Here is a 21,163-nt window from a genome sequence, read left to right as displayed (position 1 = left end):
GGGGCAGAGTGGGGGCCCCCTGGGCCTGCCCGCCCTCCCCACCCTCAGGGCCCCAGGCCCCCCTCCTCCAGCCCCTGCCGACCCTGGGGGCTGGGAGACAGGCTCCCGGAGGAGGCCAGGGCCTCCCGATCAGGTCCCCAGCAGCCACCGCCACCAGGGTCTACAGTCTCTAGGCGCAAGGCGGGCAGCAAGCCCAGGCTTCGAGGCACAGATGGTGGGAAGGCCCAGGCCCCCGGCAGCCCAGGGGGCCCCTCCTCACTGCTGCCCCGGCTGCCACCATCACCGCCCCCATCGGGGGCCGCCCGGGGCAGGCGGCGGCTCTGGGGCGAGGGGCTTCGGCTGGTGCCCCGGCGCTCCCGGGAAGAGGGCCGCAGGGCGAGGCTGGGGAAGCGGGCCAGGCCTGGGCTCCGGCTGCGGTGCCGCTTGGACTTGCCGGGGCTGGGGCTGCGGGACTTGGGTGCCAGCAGCTCCAGGGTGCTGTCATCCTCATCCTCCGAGCTGGTGCCCGAGCTGTCTGTGCTGCTGCTGGTCGGCTCCGAGGTAGGCAGCGAGATCTGGGTGGGGGGAGCGAGGCTGCTCACTGGGGTGCCCCTCTCCCTAACTCCCTAACCGGCTGTGGAGGCCTCTGGGAGCCCCTCCCGCCCTCCCCTGGAAGGCCCAGGAAGGTCAGACCATTGTAGAGCTCACAGAGAACGCAGAGGCTCTAGAGGAAGTGAAGAGTCTTCTGGCGCCACCTCCCCACCCCCAGCCCCAGACCCTGCAGCCAGGAGCACTCACCTGGAAGGGCTCAGTGACACCAATGAGGATGCTGTGGGTGTGGCTGTAATAACCTAGAATGAAGTCTCCATGGCCTTTGGGCAGTGACTCCTCACTGAATGTCACCTGGTGGGTCGGGAGGTTTAGGCCCAGGTTGTGGTGAGGGAGGCAGCCTCAGGACCCCTGAAACTGAATCCTGAGCCCCCAAGGGCAATGAGGGCTTCCTCCCACTCTCCCTCTCCCCTTAAATACCTGGTAGGCGCTCCCGTCCGCATCCTCGTGTTTGGCCCAGACATAAGCCACGTAGTCCTTGCAGTGACGGAAACCCACCTGCGGCGAGAGCAATCAGGACCGTGACCCGTAACGGTGACCCTAGCAGCCTCCCTGGGTGACATAAAACTCTGGAGAAGCCCCGTATGGGTCCCTGGCTGCCCTTTCAGGCCCCAAGTTCCCTCCCCGATCTGCTGACCGCCCCTGCCCTTCTCACCCGGTACAAACCGATCCAGTCCCAGGAGCTGCGGGCGAACACCGTCTCTATGCGGTATCTCACCACGGCCTGCTCTGGCCGGACCCACTCGTCTGCCACCTCCAGCCGTACCAGAGGTACGTCGTCTCTGAAAGCAAACTGCCCAGGGGCAGGGGGCAAGATCAGAGGAGACCCTCTAGCATTCTCTGCACCTAGATCCCTTGGGCCTGAGTCAGCACAAATAGGCTGAGATGAAGGGCCTTTGAGACCGCTACATGAACTGGGAAACAGGAGGAGAAGCAGGCCCAGGATAAATGCCAGGCTTCCTGCCTCCCAGCTCAGGCCTTTTGTCCTTAGCCTCTGTGGGGAGTGAAAGAGAACACAGTTTTGACCCTTGGTAGACTGTGGGTTTGGCCCTGGCTCTGCCACAGGCATGCAGTGTGACCCGAGGTGAGTTTCTTGACCTCTCTGAATCCCTGGGCTCCTGTCTGTAAACTCTGATGGATCACATTCACATTTAACTCTTGGGCTTGCTCTGCAGATTCAGCGAGATACCATATAAAGCACCCTATATACTTCTCCATATACAGTAGGTGCTCAGTGAAGGACTCACTTATACACTAACAAAGGAGACACGATGCCCTGGATATTCTGGGCTAAACTGAACACCCCTGAGCTGGCAAGTAGAGCTCTGGGAAGAAGCCTGAAGACCTTCTAGGCTCTGCTACTAACCTGCTCATGACCTCAGGTAAGTCCCAAGCCACCCTAAGTGAGACTCAGCTTCCCCTCCTGTACTAAGGGACCACTATGAACTTGTTTGTTACCAGTCCATGGAGACAAATGATAACCATGAGTCTCCTCTTCCCAGGGTCACCCGGGTTGATCGGGGGGTCACCATGGGGATGAGGTTGCTGGGGTGGCAGGTGGCCAGGGTGCTGGCTCCAGCTCTGTCCCTTGGGGAAGGACTCAGGGGGTGCCAGCCTCAGGCTTTTGTTGGCTCCCGTTTATCTGGTTTCCACTTTCTTCCCCGCCTCAGCTTCTAAGCCAAGCTGCTTCAGAAGAAACCAGCACCTCCTCTCCCCGCCCCTGGGTTCCCGATAGCAGGAACCAGGCTGGGGTGGCCAGGCTGGGGTCTTGGAAACACCCTCCAGGGCCTTGCGGGGTCAAAACTCCTGCTGAGCCCTGTTCTGTGCTGCTTTGGGTAAGAGACTGAAGTTCCCTGAGGCTCTGTTTCCCTCATCAGTGAAACCAGGAGGAGAATGTGGACCTCCTTGGGGCTTACCAGGACATTCAAAAGGGTGACACGTTGACATATCCTACACAGGCTCAGGCGCAAAGCCAGAGGAGGAGGTGAGGAGGCACACAACAGGTTTCATAAGGGAGAGTTCTAGATAAAGAATGCAGGATAGAGCACCCAAAAAGAGTGGTTCTCAAGGTGAGGTCCCTGACTGGGGATTAAACCTCACATTCAAGGCTTTTACCAAAGGTCATGGGAAGCCAGACATAGGCAGATTTCCACTCCTAGCTGAGGACACTGGCTGCTGTCCAGCCGACTGATCATATGACAAAGTTAGCTGGGAAAATATTCTCTGGCTTTCTGGGCTCCATCTTATCAGATCAAGAGAATTGGAGAGCCCAGAGTTGGGTTTCAGGGCTGGAAAGTGGGCTCCACCCTATTGTGCCACTGAGCCTGTGTGTGACCTGGGGCTCATGCCTACCCCACTAAGAGCCTCCGTTTTCCTGGAAAAAACAAACAAACAAACAAAAAACAGAGTTGGATCACACGATCTCTAAGATCCAGTTCTGACATTCTTGGATTTCCCCTCTTTACTTTCGCAAGTAGGGGCCTCAATCCTAAACGCAAAGCTAAATTTTATAGTAACTATTCAGAGTCTAGCTGTATGTTGTTCTATATCTCTGCTCCTTCTCCCCACCACATACGGTAAGATGGTAAATAAATAATAAGTGAATGTGAATGAACACTACATGGCATTTGAGTATATATTCTGAGTTTGCTCATCTTACTGAATATGTGAATTTCAACACAATTGCCCTAACCATTTCTTGGAAAAGGAGAGCTAGAAATGAATGGAAAAGACATCCTCTTCTAAATCAGCCTAGCCTGGGTTCAAATCCTAACTCTTCCCTTTGTTAACCATGTGACCCCAGGAAACGGATGCTGTGTCTCTGAGCCTCAGGGTTTTTCTCATCTAAAAATGGAGATCACAATCCCACTCCCAGTCTGTTATGATAAGCGGATGGTGGTGAGGGCCTGGGGTTACCCATGGGCAGTGGGATGCTGAGCTGGGTTTGGGGATGTCATGAGGGGAGGCCAGGACTCACGTGCAGGACGAATTGGGCAGCCACAGGTTTGTGGTCACTGACGGTATATTCCATGTGGCTGCGGTAGCTGTGCTGGGTCACCTGGAGCCGGTGGCTCTCCCTTCCTGAGGGGCTGGGACCTCCACCTGGAGCCTTGACCTTCCACAGGATACGGTCTGTCCAGGCTGGCTTCCGCTTCTTCGCACTGCGATGGGCAGGAGTAACCTGAGTATCAGGGGCCATGAGTCGAGCCCCCCTGATCCCATTTCCTCTCCTTTATCCTTATTCCTTTATCCCCTTTATGCTGTCTCAGCCCGCACCCCCACCTCTCATCCTGGGGCTGAGCTCACCTGGTATCATATTTGTTAGTACCCACATCAAACTTGAAGGTGGGTGCAAAGTTGAGGGGCCCCTCCTGGAAGCCCTTCAGGATGGGCCAGGTGTTCTTGGCCATGTTGAGCTGTGAGGGTCCAGAAGCAGAGAATTGGACAAGAGCTTGGGCAGAGCAGGTGAGGGCAAGGACTGTCACCTAGGGTACAGGTGGTCCTAGGGCGTGTTTTGTGTGCTTGTGGTTTGGGGTACAGGTTGCAATTCCCCCACCTGGTCTTTCTCCCAGAGCTGGTGGAGCTGCTCACTATCGATGGCAAGCTTGACAAAGTGCAGGTCATAGCTCTCGATGCGGAAGTTCAGGTCTCCGAACCAGAACACGAGGCTGTTCCGGGAAGGGAGGAGGGGTGGTCAGCGGGGTCCATGGGAAGAAGAGCCCAATTCCATCTTCTCTGCCTCCATCCAACCTGACAGTGGTAGTTGTTCCCAGTGATGACACCGGGGGCTGGGTGAGTTGTCAGGTTCTGACTCCCAGCAAGGTTCTGCCCCTCAGCAAAGATCCATCCTGCAGGATCCATCCACTTCCCGATCAAAGTGAAGGTCACTCAGTCGTGTCCGACTCTTTGTGACCCCATGGACTACACAGTCCATGAAATTCTCCAGGCCAGAATACTGGAGTGGGTAGCCTTTCCCTTCACCAGGGGATCTCCCCAACCTAGGGATCGAACTCAGGTCTCCTACATTGCAGGCGGATTCTTTACCAGCTGAGCCACAAGGGAAGCCCAAGCATACTAGAGTGGGTAGCCTATCCTTTCTCCAGAGGATCTTCCCGACCCAGGAATCAACCCGGGGTCTCCTGCATCTCAGGCGGATGAAGGACGCCCTCCCGCATTCCGGTTCCTAGACGTAGTGTGGGTGGTCTCCGCCCCATAGGCCCCGCCTCTCCCTACAGGGCCTTCCTACCACTTCTCTTCCACTTCAGTCACTTCAGTCGTGTCCGACTCTGCGCGACCCTATGGACAGCAGCCCACCAGGCTCCTCGGTCCACGGGATTCTCTAGGCAAGAATACTGGAGTGGGTTGCCACTTCCTTCTCCAGCCTCTTCCACTAGCCCCACCCAAGCTCTGAGAGGCCCATACTCGTGATCCAGGATGCCTTGAGCGCCAGGCCCCGGGAACTGCTGGAGGCTGAGGATGGTCTGGAAGTTGTCCTTGCGCTGCTCCGCTTTATCCATGTGGGCCGGCAGGTGGCAGTTCAGGAAGCACAGCATGTGCCCAAAGGCAGCCAGACGCACACTCACTCCACCCTTGTTGCCCTGAGGAGACAGGTTGGGCGGGTTGTGGGCGGGGCTTAGGCAGGGAGGTGAGCCCTGGGGCGGGGTTTGGGTGGGCCTGGTCAGCGGGTGTGGCTCAGGACTGGCGCAGGCTTGGAGAGGAGTGGGTTCTAAGGAAAGGAATGGAACACTAGAAAGTGGTGCGAATAGAAACGGGCCACTCTGCAAGTCCACGGACCGCAGCCCGCCAAGCTCCTCTGTCCATGAAAATTTCCAGGCAAGATTACTGGAGTGGGTTGACATGTCCTACTCCAGGGGATCTTCCCGACCCAGGGATCGAACCCTCATCTCCTGTGTCTCCTGCATTGGCAGGCTGATTCTTGACCTCTTTGCCACCTAGGAAAGTTTTATAGACAGGGGCGGGGTCTAGAAAAGGAGAGGGAGCGGTGGGTTGGGAGAGGCAGATCTCAGAGAAAGGGGTGGAGTTTGGGGAGGGGATGTTGCCACTGCTTGGGGGCCGGGGACTAATCTACAGACCCCTTAGGTCCCTGGTCCCTCCCAGGCCCCTTCCACGCTCACCCAGTAGCCTCCCAGGCCAGTGCGCGTGCAGTCAGTCTGCACGTCCCTCAGGAAGGGCAGATGGTAGTACTTGGCGAACAGCAGCAAGATGACGCCCTGCATCCGCACGGTGCTCACCTGCAGCAGAGGCGAGAGGAGGCTGGGCGGCGGGACGCGGCTCCCACGCTGCCCTCGCCTTTTCCGGTCCTTAGGGGTCTGCTCCCCCATCCGCCTATTTCAGAGACCCGGCCACGGAGGCTCAGCGGGCCCCGCAGTGAGTCAAGGCGGAGCTAGCGCTGGGAAGCCAGGGGGCTCCACCTCCCCGGGGGGCGGCTGAGGGAGGCGTTACCAGCACAAAGTTGAAGGGCCCCAGAGCGTCCATGAAGAGCTCGCTCCACTGGTCCGTGAAGAGCGCGTCCTTGAGCCGCTTGTTGATCATGGAGTTCACTTCCTGCAACCTGGGGGGCGGAGGGGGGGCGGATGGGAGGCGGTGTTCGGATTGGGCGCGCCCTAGGAGCCGCTCCCATGGGCAAGGCGCTGGGAGGGAGTCTGCTTGCCCTGCCCCTCACCCTATGGCGATCATATCTGCCCTGTCACTGTCACCGCTGGTGCTGCCCAGGTGGAGAAGGGAGGTGACATCGTCGGGGGGCATGGCGGTGCCCACGTTCCACGTGACCACAGTGATCCTGGGGATGGGGGACGGGAGGGGTTACTACTGGGCGCCACCCCTTACCCTCAAGCTCCCTCCCACAGGGCTCTTAATGGGGAGACAAGCTGCGGGTGAATGCCCTCAGGGGGACCCACCGTGGGCCCAGGACCCCTCCCACCAGACTCTCCAGGGGAGACCAACTGAGGCAGGGGTGGGCAAGTCCCTTCCGAGGGGACTGCTGTCTCCTGAGGGTCCCAGAGTGGGTCTCACACCCCCAGGGACTCTTCCTCAGGGGGGTCAGCTGGAGCAGAGTAGGGCCCAACCTCAGAGCCCAAGCCCTGGCAGCCAGCCTCTCGGGAGAAGGCCCTCACCAGAAGCCAGGGTCGCTCTTGCAGGTGGGCTGGGCTGACCAAGAGGAGGAGGAGGAGGTGGGTGTAGAAGAGGAGGTGGTCGCCGGGACTGCAGTTTCTCTGGGCTGAAGGCTGGGACTCTGCCGCTCACCAGGCCCGGCACCCTGGGTGCTAGGCCTGGGGAGGGCCATCTCAGGAGCTGGGGGGACACCTGGGGAGCGGTTGGGGGACCGGCTGGGGGAGCGGCTGGGAGACCGAGGCGGCTTGGGCAGAGGTGGGGGCACAGTCTGGGCTAAGGCGGCCCCTGGCCGAAATGTGGGGGACAGAAGTCCCGGGGAGCGAGTGCTAGGCTCTGGAGGACCCTGGCCCACATCCAGGGGCAGGGTCTGGGGTGGCCGGGGCAAGACAGAATCCTCAGGGCTGCTGCGGGGGACCTCAGGCCGGGCTCTGAAGGAGGGGGAGACCCGAGGATCTGGGGGGGCTTGGATCAAGGATGGGGAGCCCACAGCACTAGATGCCTGAGCTGGGGCCGGGAGATGCCCCTCAGAATGGGGCGGAGGTCTAGGGGCTGGAGCGTCCCTCTGTTTAGCTGGTGTCCATCCTGTGGAGGCCAGGGCTGGCGTCATGGATGCTGGAGCCAGGACCTGTTCCTGAGATGGCGACAGAACCGGACTGGGCCCTGGGGAAGGGCTGGAGGGGGGCTGTGGGGGCTGTTTCTCAGATGTCACAGCCAGGCTCAGGCCTGAAGCAGCCAGTGCTGGCTTGGGTCCCATGGAGGCAGGTGGCACCTGCTTCTGGTCCCTGGACAATGGAGCCAGCCTGGGGATCGGGGTAGCTGAGGGAGGCCTTGGCCCAGCTGAGGCAGACATCAGGAGCTGCCCCAGGGACGTCGGAGCCAGGACTGAGCCTGAGGTCGCAGGAGGAGGCTTCGGCCCAGCCGAGGCAGACATCACCAACTGGCCCACTGATGTTGGAGCTAGGCCGGAGCAGCGGTGGGCAGGAGCTGTTTTCTGCCCTCCAGGGGTGGCCGCTGGAGCCAAGATGGGTCGGGGAGACGCCAGAGCCAGCCTTGGGCCCTCTGAGGAAGGCGGAATTGCTGCTCGTGGCCCCACAGGCGTCAGAGCCAACCGTGGTTCCAAGGGCACTGGGGCTGACTTCTTCGCTGGGAGCTGAAAACGTGAGTCCATCTTGTACGCGTGCGTGATAAGTCACTCAGTCATGTCTGACTCTTTGCGACCCCATGGACTGTAGCCCGCCAGGCTCCTCTGTCCATGGAATTCTCCAGGCAAGAATACTGGAATGGGTTGCCATGCCCTCCTACAGGGGATCTTCCCGACCCAGGGATCGAACCCGCATCTCAACGTCTCCTGCATTGGCAGGTGGGTTCTTTACCACTAGTACCACCTGGGAAACCCCCATCTTGTATAGGACCGGGCAAAGGCTCAGGATCAACCAACCCTAAGCAGTCCTCCACTTCACAGAGATCCGAGCAGACTCTGTCTAGCTAGAAAAGGCATATCTTTCTGAGGAAGTTCTTCCTAAATTTCTCACCTCAATTGATTCTGCTGTGAATCAGTTTCTCTTTTAAAGGAAACGGGACACGGAAAACTATCCCCTCTCTCACCTGTGATACCTCTTTCATAGAAGCAGAGTTTAAAATCCCCGACTTTCAGGAAGCAGAGTGTAAGCCTGGGCCTGAGGGCTCCCCTTAACCTCCTGGCTGGCATCTGCTCCCTCGCCACCCTGGAATGTTGGGGGGCTGAAGCCAGCTTCCCTGAGCACTGCCCCACCCCCCCTACAGTCCGTGCTGCCCTCCTGGCCAAGGGCTACTGATCTGACCCCCCAGGTCTGCCCACTCTGGACATCCTGGGTCCAGCCTGTTAAACAGCCCCCCTTCCTCCACTGTACCCAGGAACCCTCATGTTCTCCTCTGGCAAACATCCCCAACTCCTCGGTCACAGTCCCCTCTGTCCTCTTCACCTGTTCCCAGATCTCCTGCAGGAGCAAGAGCCCTGCTGGGGCTCGCCATGCTGACCCCAACCCCAGCTCTGTGTGCCCGTAGGCTAGCATTTCCCTGCCTAGGGCCTCTGTCTCCCTGTCTGTAAAGTGAAGGAAGCTGGTGAAGGGTCTGTGGCCACACTGATCCTGGGGAGCCCGGTCTCACCTCTCTGCATTTCTGAGCTCATTTGCTAGGATTGCATTTGAGCTCCAGAGAATTGTCCATCCTCCCAAGTGTGATTTCAAATCCAGAGCAAGTCTAGGGTTCTGTTGATCCTGGTGGCACACGTCTGTGCGCAAGTTGTACCCTCTTACCCTCGTCACTTCACCTGGGAAAGCAGGCCAGCAAGTACCCTCTTCCTGTCTGGCAGTGGAGTTGGGGGCATTGGGCCCAGAAGGGAGGCCCTCTCCCTTTCCCGTCTGTCCTGTTTCTGATGCCCCTGTCTCCAGAAGTCAGGATGAAGTGTCCTTTGCCAGGGAGGGCAGATGAAGGTTTGCACTCACCCTGGGGCGGCCCCATCCCTGCCTCCAGAGATGCAGTTCTGCCTGTATCCCGCGTCCTTCTCGGTTCAGAGAACCTGAAACTGTCTCCACCTCTGTCCCCAAACTCAGCTCTTTGAGGCTTGCATTTTGGGCATCTTCCTTGGTTTCTAGTGTCCCACTCCACACCCCACCTAAACACCACACCGCCTCCAGTACTAACAAGTTAGACATCCCAGATGTCACAGTTTCAGTTTTCACGGACAAGCCTCCTCATTTTGCATTGGCTCAGAGAAGACCAGCAACTTGCCCAAGGTCACACAGCAAAGCTGAAGCACAGCTGGGTCCCCTGATACCCAGTCCAGGGCTCTCCCATAGGGTCCTGGAGATGGCTAACTCCATCTCTCTCTGGGTATCCCATCGCTACCCCTTCAGACCCTAGGGTACCCTGTTTGCCCAGTCCCTGCTTGGTGGGCAGAGGAGAATGCCAGCCCCTCAGTTGGGGGCACCAAGGTGCCTGCAATGTGTGTGGGGTGTGGGACCAAGGATCAGGAATGTGCAAGACTAGCTTTAGGGGTCTTACCTTGGAGGGTGCCCCAGTTTGTGAAATCCCATGGGGCATGGGCAGGGGGCCCAGGCCAGCCCGGGTCCCTGGCCTCCTGCTGCCACCGATGCCCCGGCCCTCCATGTCTGCAGCCCAGGCAGCCCCAGGTTCCCTCCCGGCTCCAGCTCCAGCTCCTCCGCTCCCCGGGAACCAGTGATGTCATCAGTTGGTTCAACCTGCTGAGAATTTAAAGGCACAGGGACCCACTTTCCAACCTAGAGGTGGTCGGGCAAGGTGGCCTACCCCCTGGGGATGGGCTGCTGAACCTGGAATGGTGTTGGTAGGAGAGGAAAGGGTGGGGAGTGGGCCCATGGGCCTGGCACAGGTCCGAGCATAGTGGAAGCTCTCTTTTTGTTTTCACCCTCCTTCCAATGGGCCTGGCCAGCCCTTACTCAAGGGAGGGGCGCTGACATACCTGAGGGTAAGGTAACTCAAAGGATCAGCCCCCTCTCCAGGGCCTTGGAGACACCGGGGTCCTGGCCCTGATCCTGTGACCTTCCTGACTCCCTGCCAACTCAGGGCTTGCCTTGGCCCCCACCTTTGCCCCATTTTCAGGCCCGGGTGCCCGGCCCCCTTCCTGGTTCTATCCGTCCCATCCCAGAGCCAGACGCTCAGGCTCCAGCAACTGGAGCCCTTTTGCCATCTCACCCTCAACACCGGCCCCTCCTCTTCTGTAGACAACGTGCCGCCTGTCCCCACCTCCAGGCCTGGGGGCTCCTCTCAGCTTTCCTTCTCCAGGACTCACTGGGTGTGGCTTGGGAGAGGGACTTTCTCAAGGTCATCTGGTGAGCTGGGGGGGTCCCTTGAGTCTCAGAGAGGACAGAGAGCTGCCTCTGTGACCCAAAAGAGCCAATTGGGGTTTCTGGGGGAAGGGGACTAGGGTGGAGAAAGGCCAAGCGGTGGGAAACAGATGGTGAGAGGGTCAAAAACAGGCCTGGGAACTTCTTTGGCCAGGACCCAGCACAGGGCCTTGTCTCTCCCACACCTAGGGAAGTATTGGTTGAATGGATGGACCAATCAATCAGTGAGAAGTGTGGACGAGTGACAAGGCTCAGATGTGGGCAGATATGGCTGTGGGCTCTGCTTCTGCCTCTTCCCCACTCTCACTCTTGTCTGCTAAGCGGTCCCTGAAATCTCCGTCCCTCCAGAACTGCTAGATTGCTTAGAAAGGAATGCTCTCACTCCGTTTAGGCAGAAAATGCTCGGTTTTGGGCCCAGAGCTCCTTGCTGGCCACCAGTGCCTTCTGTGTCCTCACGGGCCCGTGTGGCGCCCTGCAAAAAGGTCATGTGGACAGATGCTCCCTTCCCCTCTCCTGGATGGGTTTCCCGTCTCCGCTTGGCTATCTCTGGGTCTAGTCTGAGTTTGGGCCCAGTGTCTCCGTGAGGCTGGAATTTGAAAAGGCAGAGACCCAGGCTGCAGTAGGGTCCTGGGGTAGAAAGGTTGTCTTTGGGTGGCGATGGGGCAGGTGATGACAGTGGTGACTGCAGGGGTGGAGAGGAAACCGCCCACAGTTATGATGATGGAAGGGGAGGACCGCCAGTGATGTTGCAGGGGATGAGGTGACGACAGTGATGGGATGGGTAGTGTGATAGAAGGGATAGTGGACGTGATGGTCATGGCAACAGTAGAGGTGATAGCAAAGTTTGGTGATGGTGGAGGGGGCGGAATGAAGAGCCGGTGACGAGGGTTATAGTAAAAGCGGAGGAGAGATGTGGGCAGGAGAGGCGTTGGGGGCTGTTATGTTGACGGAAGACGAGGTGGTGGTGGACTTGGAGGTGAAGATGGGGTGGCAATGAGGGAGGAGGTGAGTGCGGAGATGGTGGTGGTGATGCTCAGCCTGCTAGAAATGGAAAGGAATTTTGAACCTACCCTGCCTAGCCCTCTGACTTCTATTTTACAGATGAGAAAACTGAGGCCCTCAGGAGTAGTTGGCTTCTGTTGCAACCCTGGAAGTGATAGAGGACAGATCCGGGTCCCAGGAACCAGTCCTAAGGCTCAGCCACCAGGGCTGATACAGGGACATCGATACCTTTGAAAAGCCAGGCAAATGTCAGGCAAATAAATAAGCGTGCAGAGAGGTCCTCTGCACGGTCTCCACCATCTCTCAGATTCTGCAGAGGACTCTGTTTCTGGCTCTGCCACTGACTGACCTGGAGAGTCACTCAGATTTTGAGTATAATGCAGACTAAAAACAGGAGCTACCTGCTAAGGTTGCTGTGAGAATTCGACCATGTCATACATATGAAGGGTTTAGCACAGAGCCCGGCACAAGCAGGGCTTGCCAGGTGGCTCAATGGTAAAGAACCCGCCTTCAGTGCAGGAGAAGCAGGTTCAGTCCCTGGGTTGGGAAGATGCCCTGGAGGAGGGAACAGCAACCCACTCCAGTATTCTTGCCTGGAATATCCCATGGAAAGAGGACCCAGGTGGGCTACAGTTCATAGGGTAACAAAGATCAGAAACGACCGAGTGACGAAATAGCAGCAGCAACAGCCGGCATAAGCAAGCTCTCGGTGAAGGTAGCTGCCCTGGAGTTACCATCGCCACCACCACCACCACCATCTCTTCCCACCTGCACATTTGGCGGATGACGAAACAGACCCCACATAGTTGTCCTCCTGGGGAGGGGAAGGAAAAGATTCTCTGAGACCCAGACATGGCCTTGCCACAGGAAGGGGGTGGGGGGCGGACCCCGGCTGAGAAAGGAACGGGGTAAAAGCTATATTTGAGCTCCTGGCGTGATGACTAAGGAGGTTGATAACAGGCTCTGGGGCTCAGGGCGGCAGGCTGGGGGCAGCTGCCAGGGAGAACCGCCCCCCTGGAGACGGCTGTCTCCGGAGGCACCTCCTGGCTCCCAGCTCCCATCCTTCACTCCTGGGGGTAGGGGGCGGTGTTCCAAGGCAGAGAGTACATCTTGTCCTGCCCCCCTGGGAATCTTAGTGTTCCCCTCTAGGCTGTTTGGGTCAGGGACAGGAAGGAGGTGGCTGATGCATTAGCTCAATCACTCCATAGTAACCCTGTGAGACTGGTAATCAGATCCCAATTTGAGAGAGGAAGAAGTCCCCCTAGGGATTACCCAGCCAGGAGGGGACAGGGCATGGGGTTCTCAGGTAGATGGTGGATAATTCTCCCCCACACAGGTTCCCATTGAACCCTTTCATTTTTTAGGAAAAAAAAAAAAAGATTCAGCCACATCAGTTTAAAAAATTTGTTTATAATTTATTTTGGCTGTGCTGAGTCTTTGTTGCTGCGCGGGCCTTTCTGTGGTTGTGGTGGGCTCTAGAGCACACAGGTTTCAGTAGTTGTGGCTACCGGGCTTAGTTCGCCCCTCCCCACCACACCCATCCCCTCATCCTGGCATGCGGGATCTTCTGCAACCAGGGATCGAACTGTGTCTGCTGACCCGGCAGGCGGATCCTTTATCAGTGAGCCACCAGGAAGCTGTGAACCCATTCTTTGGAGGAGAATCTGTGTTGCCAAACTGAAAAGAGAAGAAATGCCCTGGGAAGCAGAGAGAGAAGCAGGTGCAAATATACGGAGTGTGCCAGGCTCTGGCTGGGAAAGGATGGACATGTGCCCACATGGCCCTTTGGCTCAGAGTAAATCCCCCGGAAGCAGGGAAGGGAGGGAGAGACTTTCTTCTTCCTCTTCCTCAATCCACCTCCCAGGGTGCCTGAGGATGGTAATGATACAGAAGGGTCTATCCACCTTTGGTTGGCTCCCTGATCACCTGACCCAGGCCCACTGTAAGGAAGGCCACTAGTTGAGAAATTATTTGAGATGTAGAGGATGCTATGGAGTATTGTGGGAAGGTGGACGAGGTAAGCATCAGGGAGGGCTTCCTGGAGGAGGAAGTATACTGGGCTTGGAGCATTTCTCCTCCCAAGGCTTCACTCCTGAGTTACCTACTGATACCGAGTGCCACATGTTATATTGCGTCCCCTCTGGGGGAGGTGGCATCCTCACGTCCCACCCTGGCCCTCAAAAAGGGGTTCTAGGAGGAAGAGTGACTTTCCCAAGGTCACACAGCTAGGGCCCAGCTCAAGCATCCATCCTCCCTCTCCTCAGTTCCCCCTCCTCCCAGGCAGCCTGGCACTGCTGTCAGCTGCTCTGAAGTGAGCGGCTATTTTTATTCTGGTGCGAGGGGATCTCGGGCAGCAGAGCCATGTAGGTTAGAAGGCTCTAGGAGAACCGGCTTCAGCAAGCAAGAAGAGGTTTAATGCAGCCGCGGAAGATTGCCTGGGGGCCCTCCTTTCTTGCAATGCTGACCTGCCCTCAGCTCCCAGGTCTCTGGAAACATCTTTATCAGAGCTCAGAACAGAGCACAGAGCCAGACTAAATCCTAGCCCTGATCCCAGGTCCAACTTGAGCCCAATCTGGTGTTAACTGAGCCCCGATCCCACACTAAGAATGAGCCTCTACCCCATCTCTAGATTGAGCCCTGACTCTGTCTGGTCAAGTACTGAGGCTGATCCAAGCCTGACTAAGCCTGATCCCAACTTGAGGCCTCTATTCTGGACCCAGATCCACCCCTGATCCTGGCTTAAGACCAAGCCATAGTCACAGACTGAACTCTAACCTTGGTCCAGACTAACTTTTGATTTTAGACTGGGTCCCAAGTCCAAGTGGAGACTGAGGCCCAAGTCTGGTCATTAACTGGCCTGGTGGCAGGCTGAGTCTTGAACCTAGTCACAGGCTGAGCCCTGACCCTTGGTCACACAGCTGTGCACTGAACTGGCCAAAGGCTGACCGCTGGACTTAGTCACTGAGACCAAATCCCAGTCACTGACTGAGCCTGGACTCCAGCCCCAGCCTCAGTTCTGAATGTGGCCGTAGGCTAAGAACTGACCCTGACCTTGTCTGAGCCTGGCATTGTCACAGTCTAAACCCCAGCACCAGCCCCACCTGAGGAAGCCTGCTGGCCTAGATTCCAGACTGCCACACACGGTGTGGATTACGAGCAGAGATCTGTTCTGGGAGAACCTGGGCCTCTTGTGGCTGCCGATGCCAGAATGTTCCCGGCACTGTTGTGCCCAGCGTCTCTACCATTGGTTCCACTAGCTGGCTAGTCAACACGCAGCAGCTCAGGCTCCGGCCCCTCCAGAGACCACAGTGTCCAGGTTAATGCAACGAGAGTGGTTTGGTGGCACCTGTCCAGTGAACAGTGTGGGCCCACGAGGCACCGAGCTTTGGCTCTGTCAGCGGAAAAGCCACAGGCTCCCTGGGGCCTCTGGCTTCAGCCAGTCTGGGGCCCTTGCTGGGGTATGGTGTGGGGTAGTGGGAACCCACTTTGTTTTGTAAACAAAGATTACTGTTTGTGTTCAGGTGATACATACTTACTACAGAAAAAATACTGTAAAGGAGGGAAAAAAATTCACCTATAGATTCAAGTACCAAGAGATGACCGTTTTGATTTCCTGGGCTGTTTCCTTCCAGACTTTGTGTTTTGGTCTAGGATATATATTTATATACACATATTTTATACAATTTTTTGGCTACTTTGCTGCTACCGCAACATCCTTTGCAGCTCATATCCTTGACGGCCTTCAGGAACGGATCCCAAACAGTTAAGTCAGGGAGCATTCCCATTCTCCAGCCACTTGATTGGACCATGGATGGACCTAGTGAACAGGAAACTTTCGCTGGGGGCTTTTGGGAAAGAAAGTTTGTTTTTTCTCCTGAGGAGTTTACAAAAAAAAAAAGATTTCCCCTTGATTAGATGAGTGAAGAAGTCTGTAGTGGTCCTGATTACTGCTGGCAGTCATCTTGACACCAGGCAGATAACTGTGCTAAGGACAACCGATGTTATGGAAAGCAGAATGGAAAGAGATCAGGCCTTGGTGACTTTATCAACCAGATCAAACCTCATCTGAAGCCCTCCCTCCCTGAACTATTTTGTTATTTGAACCAAGAGATTCCATTTATCATTTAAGCCCATTTAACTTGCGGTTTCTGTGACTTGCAACCTGGAGCATCACAATTCCCAACTGATATTACTGTTTTAGAGCTAAAAAAAAAATTAACACCATAACTGTGAACACTCTCCATGTCATTCAACACTATGCCACATCATTTTAAACAACCGCTTGATTCTGCTTTGCGACCCTATGGACTATATAGTCCATGGAATTCTCCAGGCCAGAATAGTGGAGTGGGTAGCCTTACCCTGGAGAAGGAAATGGCAACCCACTCCAGTATTTTTGCCTGGAGAATCCCATGGACGGAGGAGCCTGGTGGGCTACAGTCCACGGGGTCGCAAAGAGTCAGACACGACTGAGCAACTTCACTTCACTAGCCTTACCCTTCTCCAGGGGATCTTCCCAACCCAGGCATCGAACCCAGGTCTTCTGCATTGCAGGAGGATTCTTTACCAGCTGAGCCACCAGGGAAGCCCAAGAATACTGGAGTGGGTAGCATCTCCCTTCTCCAGGGGATCTTCCCTGGATTGAACCAGGGTCTCCTGCATTGCAGGCAGATTCGTTACCAACTGAGCTATCAGGGAAGCCCAACCTAAGCAAGTACCAGCATTTACTTATCTCATCCCCTGCTGTGACATGCTTCTGTCCAAGCTCGTTTTTCACCATTGTAAACAGTGTCTTGATAAACATTTTAACCTAGCCATTGATTCCCTCTCTCAAGATTACTTTGGGTCAAATTCTGAGAAGTGTAATACTGGGTAGGAAAAATATTTTTAGGGTTTTGATTTAATGTGTCAAGTTGCCTTTCAGAAAGCTTGGATGAATTCCCACTTTCACAGCAGTAAACAGTGTTAGACATAGCTTATCATTTCAATAATCTGGATAGAACCAATTATATTTACTGTGTCCTCATGTATTTATGGACAATGAATATTAAATAACAGCCCTAAGCCTATTATATCTTCACAATCAAGTCAGTGAATGGGAGGTAACGATATGAACGAAGGGCTCTAGGCAGACCTGACTTATCCATGAGGTTCAGTGTCTATGGCCCATCATACTTTTCGGGGCCCACAAAAATGTTTTAATTTTAATTTTTTTTAAATCGGAAGAAAAAAATGAATGAATAATAATGAACCTAGCCTGAATTATATTAATTTCTTTTAAGATCAAAGGAGTTGTAAAATTCAATTTAAAAATGTTTATCTAGCTGCATCACGTGGCATCTTCCTCGCAATCACTAGGGAACTTTCCTTGGGGCAGCAGGCTCTCTAGTGGCACATGGGTTTAGTTGTCAGGATTGAACTTGTGCTGTCTTTAATTACGAGGCAGATTCATAACCAATGGACCACCAGGGTAGTCCCTCCAATGTCTAATGTAAGATATTTTAATAAAAGAAGGGGCCCAGGAAGGCAAAACTACCCAGCTTCCGTGAAAGCCATAATGCAGCCTTGGCTGGATGCTGACAATTCTGAGTTCCAGTCCAGATTCGGTGGGAAAAAAGCACTGCAACCAGTGCACAACGTCTGCCTGAGGCTTGAAGAGGGGAAGTGACATCCTGATCTAGTCGTCTTTGTCTTGGTGGCATGAACACGGGAATGTTTTGGGTTCAAATCCAAGACCTACAATTTAATCGTCTTACCTTTCTGAGCCTGTTTCCTAACTTGTAAAAAGGAGATCATTGGGCCTTTTTGAGGTGCTGTGACGGTACTGTTCTAAAGAGCTCTCTCATGTGCTGCTGCTGCTGCTAAGTCGCTTTGGTCATGTCCTATTCTGTGCGACCCCCTAGACGGCAGCCCACCAGGCTCCCCGTCCCTGGGATTCTCCAGGCAGGAACACTGGAGTGGGTTGCCATTTCCTTCTCCAATGCATGAAAGTGAAAAGTGAAAGTGAAGTCGCTCAGTCTTGTCCGACCCTTCGCGACCTCATGGACTGCAGCCCACCAGGCTCCTCCGTCCCTGGGATTTTCCAGGCAAGAGTGCTGGAGTGGGGTGCCATTGCCTTCTCCACTCTCATGTGTATTATCCTCCCTTTATCCTCCCAGCTCCGACGTAATATTCCCATCGCCATAACGTTTGCCCAGGAAATTAAAATCCATTCCGGAATCTCATCTAGAGAAGTAAAAAAAACAAAACAAACAAAAAACAACACACAAACAAGGATTCCCCAGGCCTTAGTTTCCCCATCTTCCAGTCGGGTGTCTGACCCAGAAACTCCGGTGCCCGTGCGCCTGCCGCCTGCGCCCTCTGCCGGCGTACGGGGGCACTGTCTGGATGCATCCAGTCGGAGCATCCATCCTGTCGGTCAGCGGAGGGAGGGTGGACCCTGTTGGGACCCGGAAAGTAACGGTCTGCGGGCCAGAGAGAAGCCCAAACCCCGCCGGGAGCGCGCGGGCGGCCCCCACGCAGGTCCTGGGCGGAGACCGAGAGCAGGAGGCGTGGTCCCTAACGGGGCGGGACCTCCAGCGGGGACCCGGCCAGCTCTCCGGGCCAGACGTGGCGCAGCGGCCGGGCGGTTCACCTCCAGCTTGCGGATCATCTTCGGCCGGGTTTCAATGCACCTCCCGCTGCCTCCGCCGCGCCTGCTGCTCCTCCTCGCGGCAGTCGCGGCCGCCACCACCACCTTCCGGCCCGACTGGAGCCGTCTACAAGGCCTGGCCCGAGCCCGGGTAGAGGTGAGTGCGGCGGCCCCCCAGCCTAAGGACCACCGCCCCTAAGCTCCGTGACTCCTTAACTTTGCAATCACTGCCCGTTCTGGCACAGGACTTTCCCGACTCCCTCGTTCCCCTCGGACCCGGGACTGCCCCTCCCACTTCCCAGACCCAGAACGCCCCAGCACCCACCGTGGAAGCCCCAGACACCCGATCTTGCGGCCTGGAAATCTGAACCCCTCCCTAGCGCCCCATCTGGCCGGACAACGGGCCCCTACACTTTGGCTCTGTCCCTTAACTTCTGGCTAGTGACTCCCAAATCTGCCTTCTGGAGCCCAACTTCCCCCCCTCCACCCCCCCTCCCCCGCCCCACTCCTCTTTTTTCCTGGAATTCCTCCCCACCCCAGTTCCGGTTGGTCTCTCTCTCTTTCCCCGGAGGGGAGGGATGACCTTCTGGGAGCCTCTCTGCCACGCAGGGCAGGGGGCTGGGAACTGCCTCACTGCCTTACCAACACTTGTTCCTCAGGAATCCCTCCACCCTCCCCTGCCAGGGAATGCCCCGCCAAAGTCCCTGTCTGGTTGTGTGACTTGGATCGGCACAGACCCTCTCTGGGCTTTAGGTTTCTCCCTGAAAAAAAAAAAAAAAAAAGTGGGGGGAGGGCAGTGGGGGGGTGGAGGGGGAGGAGAAAGAAGGACTGAAGAGGACAAGAATGGTAGTCCTAGGGTCTGGACTCCCGTTGGGAGCTAGCTCCCCTTCAGGGAGTATGGGAGGGGCCTCTCGGGGAAGCAACCAGATGGTCTGTAGGGCTAGGCCGCAGGTGGCAGGGAGGGCTGGCTTGGCTCTGCGTGGGCTGAGGCAGGGACCAGATGGTAGGCATCTCTAATGGGGCCTCCCAGGGAAGATCTGAGATGTTTCCTTCTGGTCGGCCTCCACCCTGAGGTTCTTGGGGCCACAAGCCAGGCCTAGGTCTCTACTGCCTGAGGGGAGTAGGGTGATCATTTCTCTTGGGTCAACCTGGTGCCAGTGGTAAAGAATCCACCTGCCAATGCGGGAGATACCAAGAGATGAGGGTTCGATCCCTGGGTTGGGAGGATCCCCTGGAGAAGAGAATGGTAACCCTCTCCAGTATTCTTGCCTGGAGAATCCTATGGACAGAGGAGCCTGGTGGGCTAGAGTCCACAGGGTTGCAAAGAGTTGGACATGGCTGAAGTGACTTTAGCACACAGGCACAACCATCAGTAAGATGTGCGGGCAAGAGCTCCCAGGCTGGTAAGTGCCCTTCAGGCCTCTGGCTTTGCTCCTCTTGTCCTCTGGTGTGGGTAGGCCTCAGCTTCCCTATCCGCACAGAGTTCCCTTTCTGTCTCCATCTCCACATCTTGCGAACCTCTGTTCCAGGGCGTAATCCACAGCCCGCCCCAGCCTAGCTGGGGGATGAGGGTAAAATGGGGGTGAGGGTAGATGTGAAAGGCTCCTGACCTATCCCATTTTGTCCCCCTCCAGACATGTGGAGGATGACAGCTTAATCGCCTGAAGGAGGTGAGTTTGAAGGAAGGAGTCCTCAGCTCTGTCCTCCCTGAGTCTTCTGAGGGGTGGGCAGCATGGTCCCAGTGACTGGATGGGGGAGGGTCCCTGGGCTGGGAGTTAAGAGCCTGTGCCTGACTTGCTCTGTGACACTGGGCTTCCGAGTTGGTACCTGGAGGACGTTGGGGCCTGATGCTCTGGTTCCTCTGCAGGTGAAGGCCTTCGTCACCCAGGACATCCCACTCTAGTATCCTCCTTCTGTTCTAGGGGAGGGAGGAGAGGGAGGGGATCTTCCAGAATCTCCTTCCACTTAACTTCACTGAGACAGATGATGAATGGTTTTCATCTGACAAGTGGGGCTGATTGAGAGTGAGCTGCCCCGCGAATTCCGAGGTGGTCTTGGGTTGGCAAGAGAAAATGACTAGGTATGACTGGCACAGACCCGAGAACAGAGAGGAGGCCTTCTTCTTTGAACCCTAATTTCCTCATGTGTAAATGAGGATCCTTGCCCTACCTGGGCAGAGCAAGTAGTGTCCACATCGACAAGGCCCCCGGGAGACCCCACCCGCCTCTGCCCATCACTATCCGCCTTAACATGGTCTGCAGCCACAACCTGGTGATGAAACACCTGCCGGGGGCCGACCCAGAGCTCGTGTTGCTGGGCCACCGCTTTGAGGAACTGGAGGTGAGGCCTGGGGAGGCGGGAGGGGGTCGGGGGGAGGCGGGGCCCGGCGCCCTGACTCCGCCCGTCTCCGGCTTCAGCGAATTCCACTCAGCGACATGACCCGCGAGGAGATCAACGCGCTGGTGCAGGAGCTCGGCTTCTACCGCAAGGCGTCGCCCGACGAGCCTGTGCCCCCGGAGTACCTTCGGGCGCCCGCTAGGCCCGCCGGAGGCACTCCTGACCACGCAGACCTGTAGGTCTGGGGGCGCCACTCCCCCACCCCCCGCCTGAGCCCTGGGGACAGAATGAAGCGCTCAGCGGCCCGGGAGCACCTCCCTCGTTGAGGGCCGACGCCCCGTCCCCGAGCCGGCAGGGATGGAATTGGGGGGGGGTCCCTCCTAACCCCTCTCTCTTCCCCCCCCCCCCCCAGCTCCACTAAATCCCCTTCCGCCTTAACTGAGACTCGATTCTTTCTTTGCTGCGGCGGGGGAGGAATAAGAGCTCCCCGAATACCCTCCGGGAGACCCCGCATTCCCAGCTGCCTGAGTAGGGACGTGGGCACACCTTACCCGGCCGCCCTCCAACCTCCATCCCCAAGGGAGGTAGAGAGAAATCCGGGTCGTTGAAA

The 21,163-nt window shown here is 56.6% G+C and overlaps 2 protein-coding genes across 6 annotated transcripts; one reads left to right on the top strand and one right to left on the bottom strand.

Annotated features, from left to right (window-relative positions):
* Positions 1-44: 44 nt before the first annotated feature.
* Positions 45-9,867, bottom strand: INPP5J (inositol polyphosphate-5-phosphatase J). Of its 5 annotated transcripts, none has more exons than XM_068989819.1 (13): positions 9,763-9,867; positions 6,723-7,888; positions 6,272-6,388; positions 6,052-6,160; positions 5,724-5,840; positions 5,011-5,186; positions 4,145-4,256; positions 3,895-4,004; positions 3,566-3,749; positions 1,244-1,381; positions 1,009-1,086; positions 778-882; positions 45-554 (listed from the first exon to the last, which is right to left on the bottom strand). In XM_068989819.1, exons 1-13 carry the CDS (start codon positions 9,865-9,867, stop codon positions 45-47), a joined length of 3,027 nt encoding a protein of 1,008 aa, XP_068845920.1. The 5 variants fall into 5 exon arrangements, with proteins under 5 accessions (XP_068845920.1, XP_068845922.1, XP_068845921.1 ...); XM_068989821.1 differs by having other exon boundaries at positions 7,830-7,888; XM_068989820.1 differs by lacking the exon at positions 5,724-5,840.
* An 8,291-nt stretch (positions 9,868-18,158) lies between these two features.
* SELENOM (selenoprotein M) lies at positions 18,159-20,940 on the top strand. Its single transcript, XM_068990137.1, has 5 exons — positions 18,159-18,373; positions 19,851-19,886; positions 20,084-20,118; positions 20,478-20,556; positions 20,634-20,940. The coding sequence occupies exons 1-5, from the start codon at positions 18,254-18,256 to the stop codon at positions 20,790-20,792; spliced, it is 429 nt and encodes a 142-aa protein (XP_068846238.1). The 5' UTR covers positions 18,159-18,253; the 3' UTR covers positions 20,793-20,940.
* The last annotated feature ends 223 nt before the right edge of the window (positions 20,941-21,163 follow it).

Source organism: Capricornis sumatraensis, chromosome 17, assembly GCF_032405125.1.
Source record: "Capricornis sumatraensis isolate serow.1 chromosome 17, serow.2, whole genome shotgun sequence".
Classification (NCBI taxonomy): domain Eukaryota; kingdom Metazoa; phylum Chordata; class Mammalia; order Artiodactyla; family Bovidae; genus Capricornis; species Capricornis sumatraensis.
Note: the sequence above shows the minus strand (reverse complement) of the source record. Positions and strands in the feature narration are given on the sequence as shown.